At 35.0% G+C, this 12300-nt stretch overlaps 1 protein-coding gene across 1 annotated transcript in view; it reads right to left on the bottom strand.

Annotated features, from left to right (window-relative positions):
• Positions 1 to 12300, bottom strand: part of UNC13C (unc-13 homolog C) — a gene marked incomplete at both ends in the record, with an annotated part of 518328 nt that overhangs the window by 250679 nt on the left and 255349 nt on the right. The window contains 3 exons of the mRNA XM_079768690.1: positions 3649 to 3812; positions 5845 to 5960; positions 8698 to 8867. Of these exons, the coding sequence (XP_079624816.1) occupies positions 3649 to 3812; positions 5845 to 5960; positions 8698 to 8867 (450 nt within the window). The remainder of the gene's footprint in view (positions 1 to 3648; positions 3813 to 5844; positions 5961 to 8697; positions 8868 to 12300) is intronic.

The following is a 12300-nucleotide window of genomic DNA, read 5'->3' as shown; positions in this document are numbered from 1 at the left end:
CTCACACCTGTCAGAATCGCTATCATCAAACAGACAACAAATAAGTGTTGGTGAGGATGTTGAGGGAAGGAAATCCTTGTGTACTGTGGGTGGGATAATAAATGTGTACAGCCATTATGAAAAGTAGTATGGAGGTTTCTTAAAAATTAAAAACAGAACTACCAAATGATCCAGCAATTCCACTTCTGGGTATTTATCTGAAGAAAGCCAAAACACTAATTTGACAACATATATGTATCCCTATGTTCATTGCAGCATTATTTACAATATCTAAGATATGGAAGCAATCTAACTGTCCATTGATAGATGAATGGATAAAGAAGATATGGTATAAATATACTATGGAATATTAGCCAGTCATAAAAATAATAAAATATCCATTTGCAACAAAATGAATGGACCTACAGAGTATTATGCTGAGTGAAATAAGTCAAACAGAGAAAGACAAATACCATCTGATTGCATTTATATGTGGAATCTAAAAAACAAAACAAACTAACAGAAACAAACTCATAGCTACGGAGAAAAAATTGATGGTTGCCAGATGGAGGTGGGTTAGGGTGATGGTTGAAAAAAGTGAGGGAATGAAGAAGTAAAAGTTTCTAGTTATAAAATTAATCATGGTGATGTACAGTAGAGCTAAGGGAATATAGCCAATGTTGTAATAAATATGTATGGTGTCAGATGGGTGCTGTCAAAGCAAAAATGACCGGGGGCAGAATTAGGAAAGTTTTCTTCCATGAAAGAAAATCCAGAATTCAGTCTGAACTCAACTTTACTGACATAAACGATGGAAAAGATTTCAAGACCTGAAGTGGGGAATGGAGGGTAGGGGTTCTGAGTTCGAGGAACCCTAGTCATCTGTATTTGCTAATTGGCCTTCCCCAAAGGAAAAATAAACTGTCTCTTATCCTCATGACAGGAGGAAGCATTACAACTTGGGGCAAGGCCCCAACCCAAGTTAGAAACCCTCCATGGAGACTGGGAAACAGGGGCCTATTTTCTTGGTGATTATATTCAAAAGCTCTGGCCCTCCCATATCCTTGAGAAAGCCAGCCCTGGGTTGTAAAACTGGCAAGTGTCTTTTTAACCCTTTGCACTCGCTTGCTTTTTTCTCGATTCCTTTATTCTACTCGGGGTTTAATTTTTTAAATACCCCAGATTTTACAAAGCATGGCAGTAGAATAAAAAATGAGTTTATTTTCATACAAACTTATTTATTTGGATTTTTTTATATTTCAAATTATTGATACATTCAATAACCGTCCGTCACACTCGACATCCGAGTGGAAAAGGTTAAAAGTTTCCATCTTAAAAGGTCAGAGAAAGAATTTACAATTCTAAGATTTCCAAAGTAAATGCTCTAAGAAAAGGGAGGTGAGAGCCTCTGGGGTTAGGTCTCTGGATTCTGCCAGGACAAAGGTGAGGGGGAGAGCAGGGACCGACAGGCAGAAGGAAGTATAGAGTTGTGCCCAGCTGAGGGAAATGTTAAGGCCATCTTGGTTCATATTTAACACTAAAAGAAACATTTAAAAAATAAAAATATCAATATCAAATCAAATGTATAACCACGAGTAGAGATAATCTACCACATTGTGTTATCCTCAAAGTGCAATGATCAATTTATCGCACAAAAACCAGGCGTTCTTTTTCCTCCTGCCTGTCTGCCTTGCTTTCCCTCTTTAGACCAGCAGTTGGCAATCAAGTGCCCACAGCCAAACCTAGTCCATGTTTTTGTTTTTAAAGTAAAGTTTTATCAGGATACAGCCATACCCATTTGTTTACTTAATGTCTTTGGCTGTTTTTGCACTAGGAGTGCTGAGTTGAGCAGTTATGACAGAGATTTCATGACTCACATAGCAGAAGATATTTATTATCTGGCCGTATATAGAAAAAAATTTGCCGACTCCTGCTTTAGACTAGTTCCTAGAGTGACAGGAGCTTTGTAAAAAGTGAGTTCTCAGATATATAATAGGTGACCCTAGTCACCTGCAGGTCACTTGATACCAATAAGTATCTAGAAATATCATCTGTTGTTGTTTACATATGTTAAAGGGTAAGAAAAATACAAGTGATAAAGGAGGAGTGATTCTCCTCTTTTAAACTATCATACATTCACCATTTTTTTCTGTATTAACATGATTGTGCTTCTCAGAATATAAGAAATATGAAACTAAAGAAATCTGAATCAGCTCAAAGAGATATTTTATAATAAATATAACTTTCTTTTACTCGGATTCTTTCCGAGTGTTTTTTTAAATTTATTTTTAATTATATTTTAAGCATAGCTCTCTTTTAGCAGACGACTTCACATACTTTAGAGTGCATTTTAATTGCACTCAAATTTTATAGAAGGTGTCCTGCTGAATTATTACAGCCACTGACATGGGACAGAGCAGATGGCAAATCACAGACTCCATTATGGCTACTCAGTTCCAAAGTAGGTTGCCTCCAAAGGAGTGAGAGCCCTGCCAGTGGACATGAGCAAGCAGAGGGACAATAACGACTAGTCAGGGATGCAGTAATAGAGATTTTGAGGGGGGTTCACCTGGGTAAATTCTAAGTTCTTTTTCATATTGCATCTAAGAATCTGTAAGTCATTATTATTTAACATTAGGACTTTCTGTAAACTGAAAAAGCACACATTTTATCAGAAATTTTAAAGAAATTTACATATGCTATTCTAGAATGACGACAGGTGATTGAAGGCTATGAATAGTAAACTTTGACGAAGAACACTGATTTTGGTTCAGTATACATCCATCAGTAAGGTGGTTGAAAATGACTGATTATCTGGGCCATCATCTACTCAGCTCATGTGAAATATAATCAGTTCATTAATATAAAAGAACAGCCCTCTAATATTTGTACATAAATAGTTTACATATTATATACAGTATATATCTGAACAAAATGCAGTTATGAACTTAGACCAGGTTTCAAAAGGTAAAGGATAGGCAAGTATTAACCCAATTCTAAATCCTTACTGAAATGCCTCAGTCAGGGTATGTGTCTGTATGGCTCACTTCGGTAGTGCCATATTTACTGTGGTGTTTGGGTTTCACGGGTGCTCAATAAATCTTGATTTTACTGAATTAGCATCAATGATATCAATGTCGGAAGGAATGATATAGTCTAATGTTAGGGTTAAGGCATTATAATGGCTCTAGATGTATCCCTGACATTAATAGGCTTTGTAACTTTGGATGATGCACTTCGATCATCATCAGGCTTTAACTTTCTCAGATATCAAACAAGGCACTGGTTCTCAAACTTCAGAGTGTATGAGAATTACTTGTAGGCTTGTTAAAGCAAAGATCATTGGGCCCCACGCTCAGGTTTCTGATTCACTAGGTCTTGGGTAGGGTGGTAAATTTGCATTTCTAAGTTCTGAGGTGCTGTGAATGCTGGTAGTTCAGGGGCCACACTTTGAGAACAAAATAACAGCCTGAGTAGATAGTGGTAGTGAATTACCACATCATTAATATTTTAAAGCTGTAAGAGAGAGGGTACACTAAAATGGCCCATGAAAATGTAATTGTCTTTTACATCAAAATTTCAATTAAATTAGAAGAAGAGATATGAATGTGTGTGTTTTTAAGATCTCAACAGAGATTTTTGAGAACATAAATGACCTATGGTACTTACGTCATAGCTTGATAAATGGATTCAATCCCATAGCGCATGGCAAACTCATCGACTATTTCTTGGGAAGCATCATCAAAGAAAACCTTCCAGGCTTCATCCCCTTTGACCTCTGGGATTTTCACTGCACCATTAGATTTCACTTCAGTCAAGTAATGGAACAGATTCTAAAAGTAAGTGGTTTTCAATTGTTCAGTAATTCATTAGAATAGGCCAAAAGTATTTAACTGTAACTTTCAGTAAATTATACTTGCATTGTGATTGCGTCTAATGTTTCATCAGTATCTGTACACAATAGGAATAGCTTGGGTCTTTATTCTAACATCAAATTTATGCAAATTCTGCTTATATTACTCCCTGGGTCTATACAGGATCAATAATTAAAATGTTTCATACGTACCCAATCATTTTAGGAGAAAGTAACAGTTTTTACATGCAAACATTTCTAAATGCTAGAACATATTTTGCATATGGGCTCTGAGTAAATTTTAGAGCCCTGATTGAATAATCTGATTTTGTCTGTGTTAATACAGAATCAAGGTATGTAAATGATACTAAAGGGCTTTTGCTGCAAAATGGTAAAGAATCAGGGCAAAGAACTGAGTTTGAAATGCATGTTTGAGAATTCTATAATAGAAAATCTCACTACATAGAATTCCTTCTATTTCTAACAAGTTTAGAAACTGCTGCATGGAGGTAGCCTGAAGGAGCCTTTCTTGAATTTCAGGCATTTGGTTTCGGTTTGTTTTGTTTTGTTCTTTGACCAGCAGGTAAATCTCCAAAAAGCAAAGCATAATGCTGTCCTGATCCAAATCTTCTCCGCCCACACCTTAAGGCTCCCATCTTGCCAGTTCCAGGATTTTTTTTTTATTGGTCTAAAAACTTAACCACTATGAATAGTAAACTTAAATATCATCTGTTGTTGTTTACATATGTTAAAGGGTAAGAAAAATACAAGTGATAAAAACGAAGGAGGGGTGATTCTCCTCTTTTAAACTATCATGCATTTACCATTTTTTTCTGTATTAACATGATTGTGCTTCTCAGAATTCCTTCTTGAAGGAACAATAACACTGGACAGATAGTAGTCAGAAAATTAAGCCTATGTCCTATATCTAATTACTATATAATATATATAAAAGATCTAAATACTGTTCCTCATTACTTCTTTAGTAAATGGAGGTGCAAATAATTAATTGCACATAAATATTTATAGATATTTAGAAAAAATAATATGTGAAGATTCTCTCAGCTTGTTTTTGGTCTTAGGGTACTTTCTCTTTACCTCTTTGGATACAGGGAAAGGTACATTCCTCAATTTCTCCTAGTGTATTTTTTTGATACATGGGACAAGTGTCATTTGTATCAGAGAACGGTTTTGGTAACACCTCTAACTAAGCTCTCCGATGCAAAGCATCCAATAGAAGCCCAAGATTATTTGTGTATCTACACCTAGACACAAAACGGAAATGGTGAGTCTGCCTGTTAGAATCACATAGGGTGGTCTTTACTTCTCTCTAACCCAGCCGGGCCCTACCTTTTGGGTGGTATATTGTCTACTACTATGAGTGAGTAACTACATTCTGACACTCTCATACCCAGATAGGCTTGTGGAAAGGGTAGATAAAATGCAGAGGGTCCAATATGTATGAAGCCCTTTGTTGTACTCAGAAAAAGGAAGAAAAAAATATTGCTTATTACACTGGCTCCCAACTCCTTTGGTACAACATCAGCATTTTATAGTTCTAGTTGTAAACAGTATTATTAATTAAACCTTCAATAAAACCTAAACACTAACAATGAGTTCTCAAAAAACATTCATTAGTTATATCCTCTTCTTCATTACTGGAGTACCACTATATCTTTTATGCTTCCAAAATATTCACCATGACTTATTTATGCAATAAATGCTTTTTAACATTCTTTGTTCTCCTTGCAAGAATGGTAATTTCATTTGGTCTATTAGTTTATTATCTCATTGCCTTGTTTATTCATACCCATCACATGTGCTTGTTCTAAACTCCCATTAGAGGACACCCACCTGTATCCTTACTGCTAGAGTGTAGAGTAAGAACTCCAGAAACAACTCCACAAAGCTAACTCAATTATATATTTTAGACCAAAAATTTTATTGTATGATTTACAATCCAGACCAATTTCTTTTCTAGGATTTTCAGTAATACAATTCCAGTGTCTTACCTCATGTAAACATGTATACTGTATATGATATGGAGCAACCTTCTCCTCTCCTTTTATTTCCACATTGATTTTCAATCTAATGGCCCCAGATACAGCTGACTTATCTGTCCGTTTCTCTGACAAAACAAAAAGGAATTGGTCAATCATTTGTGATAACCCCATATTTCGCATACAAGTTCTGAGAGGCTTACAAGGGGCTTGCATTGCTAAAAGCCATTCTTCTAGATCAGGCTTGATTATCCCACCATAATGATTCTGCTGAATACAACTTAAAATAATGTGCCTATTGTGTCACTGTGATTGTCAAACTACATTATAGATACTTCATATAGAAAAGCTTAATCAGAAGACCTTGCCATTCTGAGATAAATGTCTGGGTACTCGGTTAGAATATCCAATAAAATTAAATTATTTGGCCATTTAAAAGCAATATAACATAAACATAAAATTAACCAGGAAAGTAATTTATCTAAAAGCTTCTACTCTTTCTTCCTGTGCTTGAAAAGATGAGTCAAAGCTCTGGCTAACAAAAGAAGAATTATTGCTTTCTTTGTTAGTGATTCATCAAGACCTACAGTCTACTGCCTGTGCTTACTCATGAGTTTTGGATTAACTGTTTACTTGAATGGAATCAATATGTAGTTAATTCAGTCAAGTAATGTGTATGTACACACATGTACGTTCAATACTAATGAGTAGCTTTGAGAGACATAAAAGCAGTCACAAATTTCCTAGAGTGTGAATGTAGGTAGGGGACCTACGTTTGTCACCCACTTCACAGATGAAACATAGAGAGGCAAGCTGACCCATTTCATAAATGAAGTGTCAGGAGGGAGAGTGCCACAAAATAGTGGTATCTTTCTAAGTATAACTATTTTTAGCCATGAGATAAATTTAAATCATGAAATCTACTTCTTTTTCTTATGAAATATCTGCTGACTTTTTATTGTTAATATTTAATAGTCACTGTGTTGTGAAGATTCTTCCCTCAGGGGTGTCAGTATCATGAGAGTTTCTCTTGCTGGCTGAGAGATTGTTGATTCTCAACAAATATTAAAGTTCTCTGCTGGGGCCAAGAGAAATTCAACTCCCAGGGCTTTTTTTTTTCCCCCCACGGAGCTCTTTCCATAGTCCCAGGGGAACACTATTGGTTCCGTAACTGTCATCATCCCAATGCATTCAAGGGGCACAGGCTCTGCTTGGATGCCCAGAGTTTTTGGCCAGTTCTCCTCTGCCTGGTGGAATGAATGCTAAGTGATAAAGAAGGAAGAACGCTATACAAAGAATGGAAATATGGTGCTTATGTGGACTGAACCACTGAAGGATTTTACGCAAAGCTAAAACTTGTCCTCCATCCCTCCTCTTTTAGAAATTTATAAACCAGGAAAGAGGGCACAGAAGTGCAAACGGAGGATGAGCAGGCAAAGTCTTTCATGCTGTGTAATATCATGTTTTCCTCTCCATAGACGGAAGGGCCTTTTCCGCATGAGAGCTGGGTAGCTGACTTTACTAATAGCACATTCAAATTCCTTGGCAAATAATATACCCATGTGTCTTTTGTCAAAAGAACAATCTGAGAAATTTCTGTTCTGAATTCTAACTGCCTCAATTCAAGGATATGCTAACTTATTACAGGAAAATGTCCAAGTATAGGCAAACCTCTTTAATTGAAACACAATTTGTGAGTATTGCACAGAGTTAATGGCCTGAAGTTTACCCTGGCCTAACATCTCTATTTTCATATGTAAAGCTATTTTATAGTAAAAATAAGATGTGGGAAGATGATGATCATAACTGAGGTAAAATTTTATGCCAGTAATGTAGATGCACCAATTCTCTTTAAGGACAACTTCTTTGAAATAGTTTTTTTGATAATTAATTCTTAGTGTAGTTTGAATTTTGTGTGCAGATAAGTTACATATTGCTCCTTCTTTAAATTATTATATAATTTAGAGTTCTATTAATTCCATGACCTTATCTTTCTATTTGTCAAATATTATATTACTTGAAGTATGCACATCTTTAAAAACCCAGAAGCACTCTTTAATTTGCTAAAATATATTGCTATCCTAAAAGGAAACTCTTTGTAATCTTGGAACTGTGTAACCCCTTCTTTGATTCACCACCAGCCCTTAATAATTTAATTAAAACATTTCCGATGACATGATTAAGAAATTTTGGATCATATACTTTATAGAAACGGAGGTGATCCATATTTTTTACTACTATTAAATCAGCACTGAAGATTCTAGACTACTATTCAATTATAGTATAAGTCAAATTAAAAGTTATCTTTATTTAATTAGTGGTTGCATAATAAAATTTCATTTAACAGTCATGCCAATTAAACATATTCTCAATATTGTCATTATTAGAGTAAGCATAAGTTCACAGATGTACTTGGCTTTGCCAGCTAAAGATGACATTTATATCACCATTTGAAAAATATCTAAAATACACATTTCCCTTATTGCCAAAATTCATCAAGGGACCAAAAGGAAATAACTCAAACAGTATCAAGTCATAGGTTGATTATTAGTTTTTATTACATTTGGCAAAGGTTTCTGGAACTTCATTTTTCTGATTTAAAAATTAAGAATGGGCTAATATTTTTCTCCTGAAATACATCTAGTTGATTCTTTGACTTTCCTCTTTTCATCTCAAACTTACCAATGTCTTCCAATAATACTGAAGTTGAATAAAGAATTATCCAATTTTGTTTTTAATGAAACTAGACCACATAAAGTCCAACTGAATTTTCTAGAAAGGCATTGGTCATTTTTGTCTATATGGGAATAGAATATATGCCACAGATATTCTGGAAATTTATTTAACTTTTTATCAGATACTCACCTAAGTTGTACCAGACATCCATTTCTCCACTCAGGGTCCTCACTTCTACAATTGTTTGTCCCAGAAAATCATCTGATTCCTTTTTGAAATGTTGCTTAACTCTGGATTTGATATCATCATCTTCATCCCACACTCTGACTTTGATTCGATCTGTGGAGTTATGGCACTCACTAAAAATAAATGTGGGTAAGTTAACAACCACCGACAACTGCTCTAAATGGCATTTGATGTTAGCAACTTATTTTAAGCTGTATAATCCAGGAAGGCATAGTATACTACATAATAAATTATATTTCCCATTGACCCATTTAATACATGGTATGTTGTAGGTATCAGGGATATTGAAGAAAGTTGTATTAGTTAAATAATGTCAAGTAGAGAAAAATCCTATCCCATTCCATCTATTTCCTTTAACTAAACTAGATATAATTAAATTTGGGTCAGAAATATTTGTTTGGGGTATTTTGACTTATTTCTTATTCATAACAGTTGTCTATAACAACATATTTATGCTAAAAAATTCTGCATCATAAATATAAAACTAATTTTATTGCAATGGGTGTTGCAAAAGCAGACATCACACAATCCACTTGATAAACTAAAAATCCCAGTAGCATATAATATATTGTTAAATCAAGTAGACTTATAACATCCTTTTGTTTTTAACAATAAGCTGCACATTTTAGTCCATTCATCATTTCCAGGATTCTTCCTCTTTATCTTGCTGATGCAAACTACTTAATATTGGCCATACATAAAACAGTCTTTCTTAATACTACTAGAGGCCCGGTGCACGAAATTCATGCATGGGGGTGTGTCCCTCAGTCCAGCCTGTACCCTCTCCAATCTGGGACCCCTTGAGGGATGCCCAACTGCCCGTTTAGGCCCGATCCTGGTGGGATCGGGCCTAAACGGGCAGTTGGACATCCCTCTCACAATCCAGGACTGCTGACTCCCAACTGCTTGCCTTCCTGCCTTCCTGATTGCCCCTAACCACTTCTGCCTGCCAGCCTGATCACCCCCTAACCACTCCCCTGACAGCCTGATTGCCCCTAACTGCCCTCCTCTGCAGGCCTGGTCACCCCTAACTGCCTTCCCCTGAAGGCCTGGTCCCCCTAACTGCCCTTCCCTGCAGGTTTGATCGCCCCCAACTGCCCTCCCTTTCAGGCCTGGTCCCTTCCAACTGCCCTCTCCTGCTGGCCTGATTGCCCACAACTGCCCTACCTTGCAGGCCTGGTCCCTCCTAACAGCCCTCCCCTGCTGGCCATCTTGTGGCAGCCATCTTGTGTCCACATGGAAGCAGCCATCTTGTGTATTGGAGTGATGGTCAATTTGCATATTACTCTTTTATTAGATAGGATGGCTTTTATATATACTGTTCCTTAATGCTTTTCTGCCTGCTAACTAATCATTCTTTTAGTATCAACTGGTCACCTGCTCTTTATAACTTTTTCTATAGCTTTTGGAGCCAGTATGAATGATCAACCCTGAATCCCAATTTACTCTGTACATGCATTCACTTTAGCACAGGGGTCTTTAACTGGGGGTTATTGGCTGAGTTCTGAGCATCACTGAACTTGGATTTAAAAAAATTAATAAAACAACATCATCTTTCTTTTCCTTCAATTATTAATATAGGCACTAAACCACAGCAGTATTATCAGTATCTGTGAGATATTTCTCACCATTAAAGCCAGTTATTTACATATAACATTACATGTATTATGGAATTAAACTATTCTATTGTTTATAACCATTTTTACTATACTAAAGCTAAATCAACATAATTGGTTTGATTTTAATTCTATTTTATCCTATGCATCTAAAAATAAATTTTGAAAAACGTTTTTATAGTCTTCACCAGCTTGCCAATGGGCTCATGGTACATAAATTATTTAACAACTTCTGACATTATACTCTCTCTCCCATTAACCTATGAGGCAAAATAATATAGGATATACAATAATGAGACTTGAGGTATAACATGTCAATGTGCAAAACTGTAGCACCCTATTTTTGCTTAATGTAAGAGTTTCAACACAGAACATTCTGCTAATTTTTGGGACATTTTGGTCTCTTCAACAAACCTTGAAGGGCACTCTTGGCATTCAATGGACTAGATAAAGGATTAACATACTCTACCATCTAAAGAACAGTTCACATGATTTAAAATGACCCAAAGGCATTGATGAAGATGCAAAACCAAACCTCAGTTTGGAACTTAACTCTTTAAATAAAAACGCCAACTCTTTTGTATGTTTAACAAGATACTAAAATTTTCTGGCAAACAACTAGTACATAAAATCACTAGTAAATAATTGTTATTATTCAGAACTTTACCAAGAGTTGTTTTCTATTTTGAGAAATTACATTACCAATGTCAAAACCACAGATGAAAGTATGTTGTCTACTAACCTATGTATTATAGGTGAGTTGTGTCTACCTTTACATATTTAAATACATGTTAGGTCAATCGAACAGAATAGAGAGCCTGGAAATAAACACACATCTGTATAGTCAACTAATAGTTCATAAATGAGGCAAAAAACATACAATGGATAAAGATAGTCTATTCAATAAATGGTGTTGGGAATATTGAACAGATATATGCAAAAAATGAAATTAGACCTTCTTACACCAAATACAAGTATAAACTAAAAATAGATTAAAGACCTAAAAGTTAGACTTGAAACCCTAAAAATCCTTAAAGAAAACATATGCAGTGAAACCTCAAATATTTCTCGTAGCAATATTTTTTTCTGATATATCTCCTCAGGCAAGGGAAACTAAAAAAAATAAAATAAAATAAACCAATGGGACTACATCAAACTAAAAGGTTTTTGCACAGCAAAGAAAATCATCAACAAAATGAAAAGACAACCCACTGAATGGGAGAACTACTATTGCTATGACTTAACCTCTATGAATCTCATTTTCTTTATCTATAAGGGGTAATAATAAATATCTTACGTTTATGGAAAATAAGTGAAATAATGTCTTACAGCATTTAGCACATGATAGACACATAGTGTTTGATCTATACTGGTCATATTATTATGTAATTATTCCATAAGTTCTTTTTGAAGGTAGAGCCTATTTAATATCTCTATCCTTGACACAGTTTCTAATGTGCATCTTTCATTAAAAAAATTTGCAAAGATTTTCCAAAATAAAATCCCCTTTATTATATTTGAAGGAAAATAATTTTATAATTCTTAGAAATATAACAATTATCAAATTCTCCAAATTTGATAGCTATTTTATTGGTAAAATGTGGTGGAAATAGTGAGGAGGAAGAAAGAAAGAATTAATTCATGATACTATATCCCTAGAAGCTAACAAAGCCCACTTTCAACCAAGGAGAGCAGAGTAGATAACAGCACAGCTGTCTACCTTCTACTAAAAAGTCCAAGGATAACTATAAACAATACATGCCTGAAAATATGGTAGGAATCATATATAGACAGCAAAATATTTGGAAATTTACCCCAAATTAATATTATATGACTAAGGTTTTAATTCTTCTGCAATGAAAAGTATATGTAGAAACAAAAATTCCAACTACTATCTAATTTGCCTCATTGTTATTTTAGAAAAAATGAA

The sequence above is a fragment of the Cnephaeus nilssonii genome (genome assembly GCF_951640355.1).
Source record: "Cnephaeus nilssonii genome assembly, chromosome: 4".
Classification (NCBI taxonomy): Eukaryota; Metazoa; Chordata; class Mammalia; order Chiroptera; family Vespertilionidae; genus Cnephaeus; species Cnephaeus nilssonii.
The sequence above is the reverse complement of the archived record's forward strand: the minus strand, read 5'-3'. Positions and strand labels throughout refer to the sequence as shown.